The sequence below is a fragment of the Oncorhynchus gorbuscha genome, linkage group LG02, assembly GCF_021184085.1.
Source record: "Oncorhynchus gorbuscha isolate QuinsamMale2020 ecotype Even-year linkage group LG02, OgorEven_v1.0, whole genome shotgun sequence".
Classification (NCBI taxonomy): Eukaryota; Metazoa; Chordata; class Actinopteri; order Salmoniformes; family Salmonidae; genus Oncorhynchus; species Oncorhynchus gorbuscha.
In genome coordinates this window covers 100,685,044-100,705,789 of record NC_060174.1, presented here as the reverse complement: position 1 = coordinate 100,705,789, position 20,746 = coordinate 100,685,044, and the positions used below count along the sequence as shown (strand labels likewise).

The window sequence follows — 20,746 nt, the reverse complement described above, 5'->3', positions numbered from 1 at the left end:
TGAATTCCATTATCTTGGCGTTAATAGATTTCACCTTTGAGTCGTCTCACTGAAATGTTCTTACACTTTCAAATGACTGCTGGACATGAACTTGTTCAGTTGTTGGAAGTGTAGCGCTTAGTTTGTTTTCTGCTTTTGTTCTAAGTAGTCATTGAACGTCTGGGGCTGTTGCACTTTCAAATGAGCCATTAGGTTTGTGGTACCGAAAGATTTCACTTTCTCCCCTCCTCTGGAAATAACAGCTGCACAAACGCTGCGTATGTTATTGAAACTTCAAAATTGATCCACACAGCAGACATTTTAGGAATGCTGTGTTGCATGTAGCGCTGTATTTTTCGTGGCATCATTACATCACCGACCTACATTATACAGGTATGCACGTCATCTACCTACATGATACAGGTATGCACGTCATCTACCTACGTTATACAGGTATGCACGTCATCTACCTACATTATACAGGTATGCACGTCATCTACCTACATTATACAGGTATGCACGTCATCTACCTACATTATACAGGTATGCACTTCATCTACCTACGTTATACAGGTATGCACGTCATCTACCTACATGATACAGGTATGCACGTCATCTACCTACATTATACAGGTATGCACGTCATCTACCTACGTTATACAGGTATGCACGTCATCTACCTACATTATACAGGTATGCACGTCATCTACCTACGTTATACAGGTATGCACGTCATCTACCTACATTATACAGGTATGCACGTCATCTACCTACATAATACAGGTATGCACGTCATCTACCTACGTTATACAGGTATGCACGTCATCTACCTACATTATACAGGTATGCACGTCATCTACCTACGTTATACAGGTATGCACGTCATCTACCTACATTATACAGGTATGCACGTCATCTACCTACGTTATACAGGTATGCACGTCATCTATCTACATAATACAGGTATGCACGTCATCTACCTACGTTATACAGGTATGCACGTCATCTATCTACATAATACAGGTATGCACGTCATCTACCTACATTACACAGGTATGCACGTCATCTACCTACATGATACAGGTATGCACGTCATCTACCTACATTATACAGGTATGCACGTCATCTACCTACATTATACAGGTATGCACGTCATCTACCTACATCATACAGGTATGCACGTCATCTACCTACGTTATACAGGTATGCACGTCATCTATCTACATGATACAGGTATGCACGTCATCTATCTACATGATACAGGTATGCACGTCATCTACCTACATGATACAGGTATGCACGTCATCTACCTACATGATACAGGTATGCACGTCATCTACCTACATTATACAGGTATGCACGTCATCTACCTACATGATACAGGTATGCACGTCATCTACCTACATTATACAGGTATGCACGTCATCTATCTACATTATACAGGTATGCACGTCATCTACCTACGTTATACAGGTATGCACGTCATCTACCTACATTATACAGGTATGCACGTCATCTATCTACATTATACAGGTATGCACGTCATCTACCTACATGATACAGGTATGCACGTCATCTACCTACATGATACAGGTATGCACGTCATCTACCTACATTATACAGGTATGCACGTCATCTACCTACATTATACAGGTATGCACGTCATCTACCTACGTTATACAGGTATGCACGTCATCTATCTACATAATACAGGTATGCACGTCATCTACCTACGTTATACAGGTATGCACGTCATCTACCTACATTATACAGGTATGCACGTCATCTACCTACGTTATACAGGTATGCACATCATCTACCTACATTATACAGGTATGCACGTCATCTACCTACATTATACAGGTATGCACGTCAGCTACCTACGTTATACAGGTATGCACGTTATCTACCTACATTATACAGGTATGCATGTCAGCTACCTACATGATACAGGTATGCACGTTATCTACCTACATTATACAGGTATGCACGTCATCTACCTACATTATACAGGTATGCACGTCATCTACCTACATTATACAGGTATGCACGTTATCTACCTACATTATACAGGTATGCACGTCATCTACCTACATTATACAGGTATGCACGTCATCTACCTACATTATACAGGTATGCACGTCATCTACCTACGTTATACAGGTATGCACGTCATCTATCTACATAATACAGGTATGCACGTCATCTACCTACATTATACAGGTATGCACGTCATCTACCTACATTATACAGGTATGCACGTCATCTACCTACATTATACAGGTATGCACGTCATCTATCTACATTATACAGGTATGCACGTCATCTACCTACGTTATACAGGTATGCACGTCATCTACCTACATTATACAGGTATGCACGTCATCTACCTACGTTATACAGGTATGCACATCATCTACCTACATTATACAGGTATGCACGTCATCTACCTACATTATACAGGTATGCACATCAGCTACCTACGTTATACATGTATGCACGTTATCTACCTACATTATACAGGTATGCATGTCAGCTACCTACATGATACAGGTATGCACGTTATCTACCTACATTATACAGGTATGCACGTCATCTACCTACATTATACAGGTATGCACTGGTCATCTTAAAACATGTGGAGATTACAAACTGGGACAAGGAGAGGTTGAACATTTACTGTGAATATGCCTGCCAGCTGTTCTGCGCATGCTCTGAGAACGCACCCTGGAATACCTTCGGGCCCCGCGGCCTTGCGGGTGTTGACCTGATTAATGACCTTGCTCAAGTCAACCTCGCAGAGCGAGGTCACCCAATTCTTCTGGATCGCTGATGGCACGATGTTGTTGTTGTCAAAGCGTGCATAAAATGCATTGAGTTTGTCTGGTAGACAATTTCCTGGACAAAATGTTTCATGTAAAAGTAAAGGTGTAGACTTGGCAGTAGAAAACCTAAACAGTATATTTGACCTCTCAGCTTCACTATCAAATCTAGAAAATGTCAAGCAGACAACCCAAGAAAAGTAACAACAATGACAAATGGTTTGATGAAGAATGCAAATACCTAAGAAAAAAATTGAGAAACCTATCCAACCAAAAACATAGAGACCTGGAAAACCTGAGTCTACGCCTTCACAATGGTGAAACAATACAGAAATACACTACGGAAAAAGAAGGAACAGCACGTCAGAAATCAACTCAATGCAATTGAAGAATCCATAGACTCTAACCACTTCTGGAAAAATTGGAAAACACTAAACAAACAACAACATGAAGAGTTATGTGACGACCCTCCACTCTGTCTGCCGTATTCTATCTCTTTGCTCTTGTTTCCTTATTAGGATGCCGGTGGGCGGAGCCGGGAGGGTCGTCAGTGACATGGGAATCACCTGGGCCCGGGTGTGTCCCAGGATAAATAGACCTCTTCCACATTCATTGGGAGACTCTCCACGCAGACATACAAATAAACAATAGTGTATAGGTTACTTTAGTTAATAAATATATTTTGTTATTCCTTATCTCCACGTTGTCTCCCTTTTTGTTACGGGCTTGGAGCCGGTTAGTGACAGTTATCTATCCAAAACAGAGATGTATGGATAAACCACTTCTCCAATCTTTTTGGCTCTATAACAAAGAACAAACAGCAAAAACATATACATGATCAAATACACATTTTAGGACCAACTATTAAAAGACTGCAAGAACCCACTGGATTCTCCAATGACATTGAATGAACTACCAGACAAAATACAAACCCTCCAACCCAAAAAGGCCTGTGGGGTTGATGGTATCCTAAAAGAAAGAGCAGGCAAAAAGGGCCTTCTATGCCATCAAAGGGAATATAACATTTGACATTACGATCTTGCTAAAAATACTTGAATCAGTTACAGAACCCATTGCCTGTGATGGTTATGAGGTCTGGAATTCACAAATGGGACAAACAGTCACGTTGGTAACAATGATTCGGGAGACAGGGGCAGGAATGCGTAATAGTTGTTTTTATTGTACCCAATTTACGGCGTGCTGTGTAAAAGGCACGGGGATGAAGACCAAACAAACACTATACAAAAAACACAGGGTAGAAACCCAAACAACAGAGTGAGGAGTACCTCGAATAATTAAAACACGCACACAATGATTAGCACACAATGATTAGCACACAATGATTAACACACAATGATTAGCACACAATGATTAACACACAATGATTAACACACAATGATTAACACACAATGATTAACACACAATGATTAACACACAATGATTAGCACACAATGATTAGCACACAATGATTAGCACACAATGATTAGCACACAATGATTAGCACACAATGATTAACACACAATGATTAACACACAATGATTAACACACAATGATTAGCACACAATGATTAGCACACAATGATTAACACACAATGATTAACACACAATGATTAACACACAATGATTAGCACACAATGATTAACACACAATGATTAACACACAATGATTAACACACAATGATTAGCACACAATGATTAACACACAATGATTAGCACACAATGATTAACACACAATGATTAACACACAATGATTAACACACAATGATTAGCACACAATGATTAACACACAGGACGAGACCTGTAATCATATGTGCAATCCACAATGGCATGAAAGCCAAAACACACAGCACAGGTACTCACACGCACCAACTGATATTGTAACAATAATGGACGGCACCATGGTGAACAAAGGACACACTCATACAAGAACTAATCAGTGGGAATAGGGAACAGGTGTGCGTGATGAAAGTTCCAGAGGGATCCGTGACAACACCAAATTGAGACTCTGCACGCAGAATTCTGAAAAAATATCCTCTGTGTACAATGTAAAACACCAAATAATGCACGCAGAGCAGGATTAGGCAGATACCCGCTAATTATCAACATCAACAAGCTGTTAAATTATACAACCACCTAAAAGGAAGTGATTCCCAAACCCTCCATAACAAAGCCATCACCTTCAGAGAAATGAACCTGGAGAAGAGTCCCCTAAGCAAGCTGGTCCTGGGCTCAGGAAACAAACACAAACACACCCCACAGAGCCCCAGGACAGCAGCACAATTAGAAATAACCAAATCATGAGAAATCATGGCAGAATACCTGACCACTGTGACTGACCCAAACTTAAGGAAATCCTTGACTATGTACAGACTCAGTGAGCATAGCCTTGCAATTGATAAAGGTTGCCGAAGGCAGACATGGCTCTCAAGAGAAGACAGGCTATGTGCACACTGCCCACAAAATTAGGTGGAAACTGAGCTGCACTTCCTAACCTCCTGTCAAATGTATGACCATAGAGACACATATTTCCCTCAGATTACACACAAAGCAAATCCAATTTTGATAAACTCCCATATCTATTGGCTGAAATACCAGTGTGCAATCATAGCAAGAAGATTTGTGACCTGTTGCCACAAGAAAAGGGAAACCAGTGAAGAACAAACACCATTGTAAATATAACTTATATTTATGTTTATTTATTTGACCTTTTGTTTATTAACTATTTAAAATCACTTTTGTTTATCTATTTCACTTGTTTTGGCAATGTAAACATATGTTTCCCTTGCCCTTAAAATTGAAATGGAATAGTTGGGCAGATCATGGCTGGCTCTTTCTTTGTAATCCGTAATGGACTGTAGCCCCTGCCACATACGGCGGGCGATGGAGCCTGTGTTATATGATTCCACCTTATTCCTATGTTGCCCTTTTGCTCGTTTGATGACTGCTGAGGTCGTAGCGGGACTCCTTGTACTTATTCCTGTCCTCAGCCATAGCCTCAGGGTTGTCTACAATAGCTAGTAGTACGGTAAATAGTACGGTAAACCCTGTCCTTTAGTTCACTGTCAACCTCAATGTTAATCCAGGGCTTTTGATTTGGGAAGCAGCAAACCCTCACCGTGGAGACAACGTGGCCGATACATTTTCTAATGAAGCCGGTGACTGAGGTGGCTAACTTGTCAATGTTATCGGCAGAGTCTAGAAACATATTCCAATCAGCGCTAGCAAAGCAGTCCTGTAGCATAATCTCTGATTCTGGTGACCACTTCTCAACGGAGCGAGTGATAGGTACTTCCTGTTTATATGTTCTTATTCCATTCCTTTACTTAGATTTGTGTGTATCAGGTAGTTGTTGGGGAATTGTTAGATTACTTGTTAGATATTGCTGCACTGTCAGAACTAGAAGCACAAGCATTTTGCTACACTCGCAATAACATCTGCTAACCATGTGTAAGTGACCAATAAAGTTTGATTTGATTTGAGTTTCTGCTTGTAAACACCCTTACTGACACTGTTGGCTGCTTCGCGTGATGTATTGTTGTCGCTACCTTTTTGCCCTTTGTGCTGTTGTCTGTGCCCAATCATTTTTGTACCATGTTTGTGCTGCTACCATGTTGTGTTGCTACTTTGTTGATGTCATGTTGTGTTGCTAACATGCTGTGTTGTTGTCTTAGGTCTCTCCTTATGTAGTGTTTTGGTGTCTCTTTTGTCGTGATGTGTTTTGTTCTACTTTTTTAAATTTGATCCCAGCCCCCGCAGGAGGCCTTTGGTCTCTTGGCAGGCCCTTATGTCCTGTCCCTATGCAGCCAGAGCAGAGCAGGCCACACTACCTATAGCTGGCAACTCTCACCAGATTGATGAGCCACACGCTGTATTATTCAATAGCTGGAATAATGTAGAATTCAGAAATCAGACCATTTTATATATAACAAACATGGATACATGTTAATGAGACATATTATTTCAATAAACAAATGACAACAATGATATAATTACAAAATATTATTTACAGTAGGCTAGTTTTGACATAGGCAGAGTGAGATGGCATAAGCTTAGTGAGATGACGTAGGCCTAGTGAGATGGCATAAGCTTAGTGAGATGACGTAGGCCTAGTGAGATGGCATAAGCTTAGTAAGATGACGTAGGCCTAGTGAGATGGCATAAGCTTAGTAAGATGACGTAGGCCTAGTGAGATGGCATAAGCTTAGTGAGATGACGTAGGCCTAGTGAGGTGGCATAAGCTTAGTGAGGTGACATAGGCCTAGTGAGGTGGCATAAGCTTAGTGAGGTGACGTAGGCCTAGTGAGGTGGCATAAGCTTAGTGAGCCTAGGATAGGATAAGTAATCCTCTCACCCCCCCCCCCCCCTTTAAGATTTAGATGCACTATTGTAAAGTGACTGTTCCACTGGATGTCATAAGGTGAATGCACCAATTTGTAAGTCGCTCTGGATAAGAGCGTCTGCTAAATGACTTAAATGTAATGTAATGTAATGTAATGTAGTGAGACGACGTAGGCCTAGTGAGGTGGCCTTATGTCAAACCTACACATCACGTCAATATTTCAATAGTTTAAAGTAACAGCAGGAACTGTCATGCAGGTGAAGGAGGACCCAAACGCGACTTAACAGAAACAGAGTTTATTAATGCTCAAAACCGAATAACTGAAATCCTCTAGATAGTAGAGGGGAAAACAACTGGAGAAGCGGCCACAGACTGCAGGTCGCTTCGGGTAGGCGCAGGCCGTAGTCAACTGAGACACCTGCTCACACGCAGCGTCTGAAGAAGGCACAAAACACGACAGGACAGGGTGATACACAATCACGGCAAAAAACACGACAGGACAGGGCGAAACGCAATTACAGCATGGAATACAAAACAAGGAACCGACGGAACAGGAACGGATCACAAAGGAATAAATAGGGAGTCTAATCAGGGGAAAGGATCGGGAACAGGTGTGGAAAGACTAAATGATGATTAGGGGAATAGGAACAGCTGGGAGCAGGAACGGAACGACAGAGAGAAGAGAGAGCGAGAGAGTGAGAGAGGGAGGGGGAGAGAGAAGGATAGAACCAAACAAGACCAGCAGAGGGAAACGAATAGCATGGGGAGCACAGGGACAAGACATGACAATGAATGACAAACATGACAGTACCCCCCACTCACCGAGCGCCTCCTGGCGCACTCGAGGAGGAATCCTGGCGGCAACGGAGGAAATCATCGATGAGCGAACGGTCCAGCACGTCCCGAGACGGAACCCAACTCCTCTCCTCAGGACCGTAACCCTCCCAATCCACTAGGTATTGGTGACCCCGTCCCCGAGAACGCATGTCCATAATTTTATGTACCTTGTAAATAGGTGCGCTCTCGACAAGGACGGGAGGGGGAGGGAAGACGAACGGGGGTGCGAAGAAAGGGCTTAACACAGGAGACATGGAAGACAGGATGGACGCGACGAAGATGTCGCGGAAGAAGCAGTCGCACAGCGACAGGATTGACGACCTGGGAGACACGGAACGGACCAATGAACCGCGGAGTCAACTTACGAGAAGCTGTCGTAAGAGGAAGGTTGCGAGTGGAAAGCCACACTCTCTGGCCGCAACAATACCTTGGACTCTTAATCCTGCGTTTATTGGCGGCTCTCACCGTCTGTGCCCTGTAACGGCAAAGTGCAGACCTCACCCTCCTCCAGGTGCGCTCACAACGTTGGACAAACGCTTGAGCGGAGGGAACGCTGGACTCGGCAAGCTGGGATGAGAACAGAGGAGGCTGGTAACCCAGACTACTCTGAAACGGAGATAACCCGGTAGCAGACGAAGGAAGCGAATTGTGAGCGTATTCTGCCCAGGGGAGCTGTTCTGCCCAAGACGCAGGGTTCCTGAAAGAAAGGCTGCGTAGTATGCGACCAATCGTCTGATTGGCCCTCTCTGCTTGACCGTTAGACTGGGGATGAAACCCGGAAGAGAGACTGACGGACGCACCAATCAAACGACAGAACTCCCTCCAAAACTGTGACGTGAATTGCGGACCTCTGTCTGAAACGGCGTCTAACGGGAGGCCATGAATTCTGAATACATTCTCAATAATGATTTGTGCCGTCTCCTTAGCGGAAGGAAGTTTAGCGAGGGGAATGAAATGTGCCGCCTTAGAGAACCTATCGACAACCGTCAGAATCACAGTCTTCCCCGCAGACAAAGGCAGACCGGTAATGAAGTCTAAGGCAATGTGAGACCATGGTCGAGAAGGAATGGGGAGCGGTCTGAGACGACCGGCAGGAGGAGAGTTACCCGACTTAGTCTGCGCGCAGTCCGAACAGGCAGCCACGAAACGGCGCGTGTCACGCTCCTGAGTCGGCCACCAAAAGCGCTGGCGAATAGACGCAAGAGTGCCTCGAACACCGGGATGACCCGCTAACTTGGCAGAGTGAGCCCACTGAAGAACAGCCAGACGAGTGGAAACAGGGACGAAAAGGAGGTTACTAGGACAAGCGCGCGCGACGCAGTGTGCGTGAGTGCTTGCTTAACCTGTCTTTCAATTCCCCAGACTGTTAACCCGACAACACGCCCATAAGGAAGAATCCCCTCGGGATCAGTAGAAGCCACAGAAGAACTAAACAGACGGGATAAGGCATCAGGCTTGGTGTTCTTGCTACCCGGACGGTAAGAAATCACAAACTCGAAACGAGCGAAAAACAACGCCCAACGAGCTTGACGGGCATTAAGTCGTTTGGCAGAACGGATGTACTCAAGGTTCTTATGGTCTGTCCAAACGACAAAAGGAACGGTCGCCCCCTCCAACCACTGTCGCCATTCGCCTAGGGCTAAGCGGATGGCGAGCAGTTCACGGTTACCCACATCATAGTTGCGCTCAGATGGCGACAGGCGATGAGAAAAATAAGCGCAAGGATGAACCTTATCGTCAGACTGGGAGCGCTGGGATAGAATGGCTCCCACGCCTACCTCTGAAGCGTCAACCTCGACAATGAATTGTCTAGTGACGTCAGGAGTAACGAGGATAGGAGCGGACGTAAAACGTTCTTTTAGAAGATCAAAAGCTCCCTGGGCGGAACCGGACCACTTAAAACACGTCTTGACAGAAGTAAGAGCTGTGAGAGGGGCAGCAACTAGACCGAAATTACGAATGAAACGCCGATAGAAATTAGCGAAACCTAAGAAGCGCTGCAACTCGACACGTGACCTTGGAACGGGCCAATCACTGACAGCTTGGACCTTAGCGGAATCCATCTGAATGCCTTCAGCGGAAATAACGGAACCGAGAAAAGTAACGGAGGAGACATGAAAAGAGCACTTCTCAGCCTTTACGTAGAGACAATTCTCTAAAAGGCGCTGTAGAACACGTCGAACGTGCTGAACATGAATCTCGAGTGACGGAGAAAAAATCAGGATATCGTCAAGATAGACAAAAACAAAAATGTTCAGCATGTCTCTCAGAACATCATTAACTAATGCCTGAAAAACAGCTGGCGCATTGGCGAGACCGAACGGCAGAACCCGGTACTCAAAATGCCCTAACGGAGTATTAAACGCCGTTTTCCACTCGTCCCCCTCTCTGATGCGCACGAGATGGTAAGCGTTACGAAGGTCCAACTTAGTAAAGCACCTGGCTCCTGCAGAATCTCGAAGGCTGATGACATAAGGGGAAGCGGATAACGATTCTTAACCGTTAAGTCATTCAGCCCTCGATAATCCACGCAGGGGCGCAGAGTACCGTCCTTCTTCTTAACAAAAAGAACCCCGCCCCGGCCGGAGAGGAAGAAGGCACTATGGTACCGGCGTCAAGAGACACAGACAAATAATCCTCGAGAGCCTTACGTTCGGGAGCCGACAGAGAGTATAGTCTACCTCGAGGAGGAGTGGTCCCCGGAAGGAGATCAATACTACAATCATACGACCGGTGAGGAGGAAGGGAGTTGGCTCGGGACCGACTGAAGACCGTGCGCAGATCATGATATTCCTCCGGCACTCCTGTCAAATCGCCAGGTTCCTCCTGAGAAGTAGGGACAGAAGAAATGGGAGGGATGGCAGACATTAAACACTTCACATGACAAGAAACGTTCCAGGATAGGATAGAATTACTAGACCAATTAATAGAAGGATTATGACATACAAGCCAGGGGTGACCCAAAACAACAGGTGTAAACGGTGAACGGAAAATCAAAAAAGACATAGTCTCACTGTGGTTACCAGATACTGTGAGAGTTAAAGGTAGTGTCTCAAATTTGATACTGGGAAGATGACTACCATCTAAGGCAAACATGGGCGTAGGCCTGTCTAACGGTCTGAAAGGAATGTTATGTTTCCGAGCCCATGCTTCGTCCATGAAACAACCCTCAGCCCCAGAGTCAATCAAAGCACTGCATGTAGCACCGAACCGGTCCAGCGTAGATGGACCGACATAGTAGTACAAGATCTAGATGAAGGGACCTGAGTAGTAGCGCTCACCAGTAGCCCTCCGCTTACTGATGGGCTCTGGCCTCTTACTGGACATGAAATAACAAAATGTCCAGCAACTCCGCAATAGAGGCACAGGCGGTTGGTGATCCTCTGTTCCCTCTCCTTATTCGAGATGCGAATCCCTCCCAGCTGCATGGGCTCAGTCTCAAAGCCAGAGGGAGATGGTTGCGATGCGGAGCAGGGAAACACCGTTGATGCGAGCTCTCTTCCACGAGCCCGGTGACGAAGATCTACCCGTCGTTCTATGCGGATGGCGAGAGCAATCAAGGAGTCCACATCTGAAGGAACCTCCCGGGAGAGAATCTCATCCTTAACCACTGCGTGGAGTCCCTCCAGAAAACGAGCGAGCAGCGCCGGCTCGTTCCACTCACTAGAGGCAGCAAGAGTGCGAAACTCAATGGAATAATCCGTTATGGACCGTTCACCTTGGCATAAGGAAGCCAGGGCCCTAGAAGCCTCCTCACCAAAAACTGAACGGTCAAAAACCCGAATCATCTCCTCTTTAAAGTTCTGGAATCTGTTAGAGCAATCAGCCCTTGCCTCCCAGATAGCTGTGCCCCATTCTCGAGCCCGGCCAGTAAGGAGTGAAATGACGAAAGCAACCCGAGCTCTCTCTAGAGTATGTGTGGGGTTGGAGAGAGAACACAATCTCACACTGCGTGAGAAAGGAGCGGCACTCAGTGGGCTGCCCGGAGTAGCAAGGTGGGTTATTAACCCTGGGTTCAGGAGGCTCGGCAGGCCAGGGAGTAACAGGTGGCACGAGACGTAGACTCTGGAACTGTCCAGAGAGGTCGGAAACCTGAGCGGCCAGGTTCTCCACGGCATGGCGAGCAGCAGACAATTCCTGCTCGTGTCTGCCGAGCATGGCTCCTTGGATCTCGACGGCAGTGTAACGAGCGTCTGAAGTCGCTGGGTCCATTCTTTGGTCGGTTCCTTCTGTCATGCAGGTGAAGGAGGACCCAAACGCGACTTAACAGAAACAGAGTTTATTAATGCTCAAAACCGAATAACTGAAATCCTCTAGATAGTAGAGGGGAAAACAACTGGAGAAGCGGCCACAGACTGCAGGTCGCTTCGGGTAGGCGCAGGCCGTAGTCAACTGAGACACCTGCTCACACGCAGCGTCTGAAGAAGGCACAAAACACGACAGGACAGGGTGATACACAATCACGGCAAAAAACACGACAGGACAGGGCGAAACGCAATTACAGCATGGAATACAAAACAAGGAACCGACGGAACAGGAACGGATCACAAAGGAATAAATAGGGAGTCTAATCAGGGGAAAGGATCGGGAACAGGTGTGGAAAGACTAAATGATGATTAGGGGAATAGGAACAGCTGGGAGCAGGAACGGAACGACAGAGAGAAGAGAGAGCGAGAGAGTGAGAGAGGGAGGGGGAGAGAGAAGGATAGAACCAAACAAGACCAGCAGAGGGAAACGAATAGCATGGGGAGCACAGGGACAAGACATGACAATGAATGACAAACATGACAGGAACCTTGTATTACCATATATACTGAGTATACTAAACATTAAGAGCAGCTGTTCTTTCCATGACACAGACTGATGAATAGACTGACCAGGTGAATCCAGGTGAAAGCTATGATCTCTTATTAATGCCACTTCAATCAGTGTAGATAAAGGGGAGGAGACAGGTTAAAGAATGATTTTTAAGCATTGAAACAATTGAGACATGGATTGTGTATGTGTGCCATTCAGAGGGTGAATGGGCAAGACAAAATATTTAAGTGCCTTTGAACAGGGTATGGTAGTAGGTGCCAGATGCACCAGTTTGTGTCAAGAACTGCAACGCTGCTGGGTTTTTCACTCTCAAACGTTTCCTGTGTGTATTTTTATTATTTAGCCTTTATTTATCTAGGCAAGTCAGTTAAGGACAAATTCTTATTTACAATGACGGCCTACCCCGGCCAAACCCTAACCCGGACAATGCTGGGCCAATTTTGCGCCGCCCTATGGGACTCCAAATCACGGCCGATTGTGATACAGCCTGGAACCGAACCAAGGTCGGTAGTGACACCTCTAGCACTGAGTTGAAATGTCTTAGACCGCTGTGCCACTCGGGAATCCCTGGTCCACCACCACCCAAAGGAAATCCAGCCAACTTGACTCAACTGTGGGAAGCATTGGAGTCAATATGGGCTAGCATACCTGTGGAACACTTTTGACACATTGTAGAGTCCATGTCCAGATGAATTGAGGCTGTTCAACTCAATATTAGGAATGTGTTTCTAATGTTTGGTATAGTCAGTGTATTGTTGCCTAATGAATTGACTCTTATGAAGTCTTACTTATTAACGTTGTTTTGGTTGTCATGGTCAGATGACCTGTCCTTGACCACCATGTTGGACTAAGGAAATGGCACATGCTTGTCTCTCGTCTTTTTTAACAGCATCCAGTGTTGCAATATCTTTTTGAACTTCTTGATGCACCCATCTCATTAGCGGGATCATTTACGTCAACATCAGCTGGATTGCAGCACGCCAAATTCAAATTAAATTACTAAAAATATTTAATTTTCATGAAATCACAAGTGCAATATAGCAAAACACATCTTAGCTTGTTGTTAATCCCACCTGGCGTGTCAGATTTCAATAAAGCTTTTTGGTGAAAGTGTTTATGTAAGAACATCTCTCTCAGTAGACAAAATATTACAAACAGCTAGCCGCCAAGTAGATTAGTCACGAAAGTGAGAAAAGCAATAAATTAAATCGCTTACCTTTGATGATCTTCGGATGTTTGCACTCACAGACTCCCAGTTACACAATAAATGTTCCTTTTGTTCCATAAAGATTATTTTTATATCCAAAATACCTCCACATTTTTGGCGCGTTATGCTCAGAAATCTACAGGCTCGAGCGGTCACGACATCGCAGAGACGGAAATTCCAAATAGTATCCGTAATGTTCACAGAAACATGTCAAACATTTTTTATAATCAATCCTCAGGTTGTGTTTTCAATATATAATCGATAATATATCAACCGGGACTTTAGCTTTGTCAATAGCAGAGAGAGACACAATGGCTGCTCCAAACTGTTGCGCAAGCAAAACTCTGGGGACACCCAGCTATACACTGACATGATGTGATCTTTCTCGCTCATTTTTCAAAATATAAGCCTGAAACTATGTCTAAAGACTGTTCACAAAATGGGGAAGCCATATGAAAAGGAATTTGGTTGATATCCCCTTAAATGGAGCGAAGGCAGCAATGGAACATGGAGCTTTCAAAGTAGAGGCCACTTCCTGGTTGATTTTTCCTCAGGTTTTCACCTGCAATATCAGTTCTGTTATACTCACAGACCATATTTTGACAGTTTTGGAAACTTTAGAGTGTTTTCTATCCTAATCTGACAATTATATGCATATTCTAGATTCTGGGCCTGAGAAATAGGCCGTTAAATTTGGGTACGTTTTTCATCCAAAAATCAAAATACTGCCCCCTACACTCAACAGGTTTTTAATAGCATGCAGTGTTGCAGAAAGTTTATTGCCACCATAGTAGAGTTGCTACTCTGTTCAGCTTTGGCTGAGGGAGAAAGGTTCTGTGTCCTGTCTTGAAAGTTCATACACCTTACACAAGCTGCTGCAGATACATTAATTATGTTAGCACACGTTCCAACAGGTATATCTCACTGATCATCCCCAAAGCCAACATCTCATTTGGCCGCCTTTACTTTCAGTTCTCTGCTGCCAGTGACTGGAACGAATTGCAAAAATTGCTGAAATTGGAGACTTTTATTTCCCTCACCAACTTTAAACATCAACTATCTGAGCAGCTAACCGATCGCTGCAGCTGTACACAGTCCATCTGTTAATAGCCCACCCAATCTACCTACCTCATTCCCATACTGTTTTTATTTTATTTACTTTCCTGCTCTTTTGCACACCAATATCTCTACTTGCACATCATCATCTGCTCATTTATCACTCAAGTGTTAATCTGTTAAATTGTAATTATTCGCTCCTATGGCCTATTTATTGCCTACCTCCTCATGCCTTTTGCACACAATGTATATAGACTTTCTTTTATTCTACTGTGCCATTGACTTGTTTATTGTGTTATTGGCTTGTTTAATGTTTACTCCATGTGTAACTCTGTGTCACACTGCTTTGCTTTATATTGACCAGGTCGCAGTTGTAAATTAGAACTTGTTCTCAACTAGCCTACCTGGTTAAATAAAGGTGAAATTAAAATGTAAAAATAAAAAATGTAAACATAGGCCTACAAATGAAACCTAGCCAATTCCACAGCGGAACTCCCGACTTCACACGGTTTGAAATTTCAATCTGACTATTGCTGTTTCGCCTAGAAAAAGAAACGACAGAGAGCAGGGTGTTATGCTCTGTTGGTCCCAGTCAACCTCCAGCCTCTTCTCTATAAATACAAGTACGATGGTTCCCGAACTGACCTAACCTGCTTCTGGTTTCCCAGTACCCACAGAAAAGAGCGCGCACATGCTATAACATAACATGACAGCATAACATGACAGGTCCGTAGCCTACCTTCGGTGTGACAGCTGGAGGAGAGGATGGTGCTCGAGGGTCTGAAGAGGTAAGGTAGGTACCGGGAGAAGCATTTCATCTTTTTGGTTGTTGTTGGCTGCGCATCACTATCAAGTTCACATCGTAGGCTACTCTACACCGACTGCATTGACAAGGCAGAAATAAACTAATCGCTGGAGAGAGGTCATGGTCTTCGGCATGACTTTTTATCGCCTTATATAAACGGGAATCCTTCCTTCAGTGCTAACCTAGCAGGAAGAGAGGATAGGTCTCCGCGCGCTATGCTACTCTCATAAAGCATGCTTCTTCCCCCTAGTCGCCAGCAGGACACGAGAATGTTATTTTTTGCTGGAGTCGGCTGCTATGGAAGTAGGGGCAGACTGGGATGAGAATTCGGCCCAGGAATTTTATCCACACCAGCCCACTTCACCGTACCAGTGAAAGGCAATACATCTTACTCATCCTCTTTTTTAACCAGCTCATGTTTAAAACAAATGAAATATGTAAAAACACAAAATCAACACTGTTTAGGGCAACAGGTAGCTTAGTGGTTAAAAGTGTTGGGCCAGTAACCAAAGGTTTTCTGGTTGTATCCCCGAGCTGACTAGAATCTGTCGGTATGCCCTTGAGCAAGGCACTTAAATCTTTTAAATTACTAAAATGTAAACTCTCCTCTATAACCGTGTCTCTGCTCTAGCCATTTGGTTTGCCTCTCTGTGGCGCTGTCTGTCTCAGCATCTTCTCTACTATCACTCTGTGCTTCTTCTTGTTCTCTATCTGTCTGTCTGCTTAATTCTTATACATTATAAACGACAAGCTAACAACATCAGATATATGTTGCAAATTAGTAACTATCATGTGTGTTCCCCTGAATCATCACCTACCCCCCCCCCCAATTACAACAATACTAAATGAACACTTATTTTAACTTAATATAATACATCAATAAAAATCTATTTAGCCTCAAATAAATAATGAAACATGTTCAATTTGGTTTAAATAATGCAAAAACAAAGTGTTGGAGAAGTAAAAGTGCAATATGTGCCATGTAAAAAAGCTAACGTTTCAGTTCCTTGCTCAGAACATGAGAACATATGAAAGTTGGTGGTTCCTTTTAACATGAGACTTCAATATTTCAAGGTAAGAGGTTTTAGGTTGTAGTTAATATAGTATTTATAGGACTATTTCTCTCTATACCATTTGTATTTCATATACCTTTGACTAGTGGATGTTCTTATAGGCACTATAGTATTGCCAGTGTAACAGTATAGCTTCCGTCCCTCTCCTCCCTGGGCTCGAACCAGGAACACATCGACAACAGCCACACTCAAAGCAGTGTTACTCACAAAAGCCGTGGCCCTTGCAGAGCAAGGAGAACAACCACTCCAAGTCTCAGAGCGAGTGGTGTTTGAAACGCTATTAGCGCGCACCCCGCTAACTAGCTAACCATTTCACATCAGTTACACCAGCCATTAGGCTGATAGGCTTGAAGTCATAAACAGCGCTGTGCTTGCGAAGAGCTGCTGGCAGAACGCACGAAAGTGCTTTTTGAATGAATGCTTACGAGCCTGCTGCTGCCAACCATCGCTCAGTCAGACTGCTCTATCAAATCATAGACTTAAATATAACATAATAACACACAGAAATACGAGCCTTTGGTCATTAATGTGGAATATGGATGGGTGGCATCCATAAGTCTAAATATTATTGTTACATTGCACAACCTTCAATGTTATGTCATAATTACGTAAAATTTGGGCAAATTAGTTCGCAATGAGCCAGGCTGCCCAAAATGTTGCATATACCCTGACTCTGAGTGCAATGAACGCGGAGAGAAGTGACAGAAGTGCCTGCTAACCTGGATTTCTTTTAGGTAAATATGCAGGTTTAAAAATATATACTTCTGTGTATTGATTTTAAGAAAGGCATTGGTGTTTATGGTTAGGTACAGTCGTCCAACGATTGTGCTTTTTTCGCAAATGCGCTTTTGTTAAATCATTCCCCAGCGTTGCATCGATTATATGCAACGGTGGACACACTAGATAAACTAGTAATATTATCAACCATGTGATTATGATTGATTGATTTTTTTATAAGATAAGTTTAATGCTAGCTAGCAACTTACCTTGGCTTCTACTGCATTCGCGTAACAGGCAGTCTCCTTGTGGAGTGCAACGAGAGCAGGCAGGTGGTTATAGCGTTGGACTAGTTAACTGGGGCAGAAGCGTAGCCTAGTGGTTAGAGCGTTGGACTAGTAACCAGAAGGTTGTGAGTTCAAACCCCTGAGCTGACAAGGTACAAATCTGGCGTTCTGCCCCTGAACAGGCAGTTAACCCACTGTTCCCAGGCCGTCATTGAAAATAAGAATATGTTCTTAACTGACTTGCCTGGTTAAATAAAGGTAAAAATAAAATAAATAAAAAATATTTTTAAAAACTGTAAGGTTGCAAGATTAGATCCCCGAGCTGACTAGGTGAAAATCTGTCGTTCTGCCCCTGAATAAAGCAGTTAACCCACCGATCCAAGGCCGTCTTTGAAAATAAGAAGTTCTTAACTGACTCAGTTCTTAACTGACTTGCCTAGTTAAATAAAGGTATAAAAAAGATATAATAATAATAAATCAATGAAAATAAATAAATAAAGAAGTCGGCGCTCAAAAATACAGATTTCCGATTGTTATGAAAACTTGAAATTAATCAGCCATTCCGATTAATCGGTCGACCTCTACTCCAGACTAACATGTGCCCCTGAATCATCACCTACCCGAAGTGTAAGTTACAGGTTTGTGGCTGTCTACCTACCATGACAAAGACCAAAGTCGGCGGGAGTACCGTTGAGGACAGTGGTGTATCTCTATCACACAAACAAACAAAAAGAGACCTACAAGCAGTTGTTACAACAACAAGAAAATAGCTTTTGTCCAAATACTTGTGGATTATACTAATAAAAGCATGGTTGACCTGACCAGAGAGGTCCAGGACCTGTAGAACAGTTTGTAGTTCTCCCAGGGTCAGCACGATGAGTTGAAACAGGAGAACGGTAAGATGACAGTAATCTGTAAGTCATTGAGAGAGGACATCAGTTCTGTGTCTGAATCAATGATAACAATGAGGGACAATCAAGGCGGAACAACATGGTTGTGGACGGAATTGCAGAATCTCAACATGAGACCTGGACGGAGTCTGAAGACAAAGTGAGGAAATTGAAGATGGACCACAGGAAGATTGAGGTGGAGCACGCCCACAGGTCTGGAAAACCCACCACTGGCCCAGGTGATAGGCCCAGGCCGATAGTTGTCAAGTTCCTGAGGTTCAAGAACAAGATAGCTGTTCTGGAAAGAGCCAAGAACTTGAGAGGAACGTATATCTTCCTCAACGAGGACTATCCTGAAGCTGTGTATAAGAAGAGGAAAGTGTCACACACTGATCTGTTTCACCTGTCCTTGTGCTTGTCTCCACCCCTCTCCAGGTGTCACCCATCTTCCCCATTATTCCCTGTGTATTTATACCGGTGTTCTCTGTTTGTCTGTTGCCAGTTCGTCTTGTTTCTCAAGTTTTTTGTATCGGCTCCTGCTTTTCCCCAGTCTCTCTTTTCACGTCCTCCTGGTTTTGACCCTTGCCTATCCGGAGCCTGAGCCTGAGCCAGCCCGCTTCACCATTCTGCCTGTCCCTGACCCTGCCTGCTGTCCTGTATCTTTGCCCCTGTTGCTGTAATAAACATTGTTTCTTCGACACGGTCAGCATCTGGGTGTTACCTTTATCCTGATAGTAAAAACTGGCCATGACTGACCCAGTAGACCCAGGCCAGCTGTGCTCTATTGAACACAGTTTACCCCGTCTTAAATTTTATCGATTATTTACGTTTTAAAATACATAAAGTTGGATTAGGAAAGTTGTTTGAAATGTTTGGACCAAGATTATAGGTAATTTATTAGATCATTTGTAGTCATGTTGGGCGAGTTGGAACCAGTGTTTTTCTGAATCAAATGTGCCAAATAAATGGACTTTTTGGGGATATAACAATGGAATTAATCAAACAAAAGAACCATTTGTGATGTTTATGGGACATATTGGAGTGCCAACAAAAGAAGATCTTCAAAGGTAAGGAATAAATTATTTCGTTATTTCTGAGTTTTGTGTCGCGCCTTGCAGGTTGAAATATGATTGTCATGTGTTTGTTGGATGGGGTGCTATCCTCAGATAATAGCATGGTTTGCTTTCGCCGTAAAGCCTTTTTGAAATCTGACACGGTGGCTGGATTAACAAGAAGTTAAGCTTTATTTTGGTGTATTGCACTTGTGGTTGTATGAAAGTTAAATATTTCTAATAATTTAATTTGAATTTGGCGCTCTGCCATTTCACCGGATGTTGTCAAATCGATCCCGTTAACGGGATTTGATCCCACTCACCCATTGCAGACAATGTTCTTGATGAGTATGATGTTTTTTTAATAAGCTCTCAGCAAGACTTTTTAATAATGTACATATAAAATTCTATTTTTAAGTCTGAATGCTTTGGAATGTAGACTGCCTATATATGAGTGGGACATATGGAGAATTTTCCTTCTTCTTTCTCGCACCCCTGTTCATGCCATTCTGCTGTGGGGAAGCCCGTCCAAATCTATCCGGGTCTTCATTGTCTCTGGGGCCAATGAGAGTTTTTTTGGACGCTACCCTGGCTTCCGAGCTGAACATCCACGCTCAGCCCCTCTCCACTCCCATGGATGTTAGAGCGCTGGATGGGCACTCTATAGGCTGGGTCACTCATATTACCACACCCATCAACCTACGGGTGTCAGGGAATCCCAGCGAGACTATTCAATTTCTGCTCATCAAGTCTCCTCAGATTCCTGTGGTATTTGGATTATCCTGGCTCCAGCGACACAATCCCCTCATAAACTGGTCTACTGGTGCCATCATGGGCTGGAGACCGTTCTGCCACATCCAGTGTCT

At 43.9% G+C, this 20,746-nt stretch overlaps 1 protein-coding gene across 1 annotated transcript in view; it reads right to left on the bottom strand.

The window, feature by feature from the left end:
- Positions 1–16,102, bottom strand: part of LOC124014264 (serine/threonine-protein phosphatase 2A 55 kDa regulatory subunit B beta isoform) — a 160,860-nt gene extending 144,758 nt beyond the window's left edge. Inside the window, exon 1 of the mRNA XM_046329077.1 lies at positions 15,796–16,102. Within this exon, the coding sequence (XP_046185033.1) occupies positions 15,796–15,874 (79 nt within the window). The 5' untranslated portion in view covers positions 15,875–16,102. The remainder of the gene's footprint in view (positions 1–15,795) is intronic.
- Between the last annotated feature and the right edge of the window lie 4,644 nt (positions 16,103–20,746).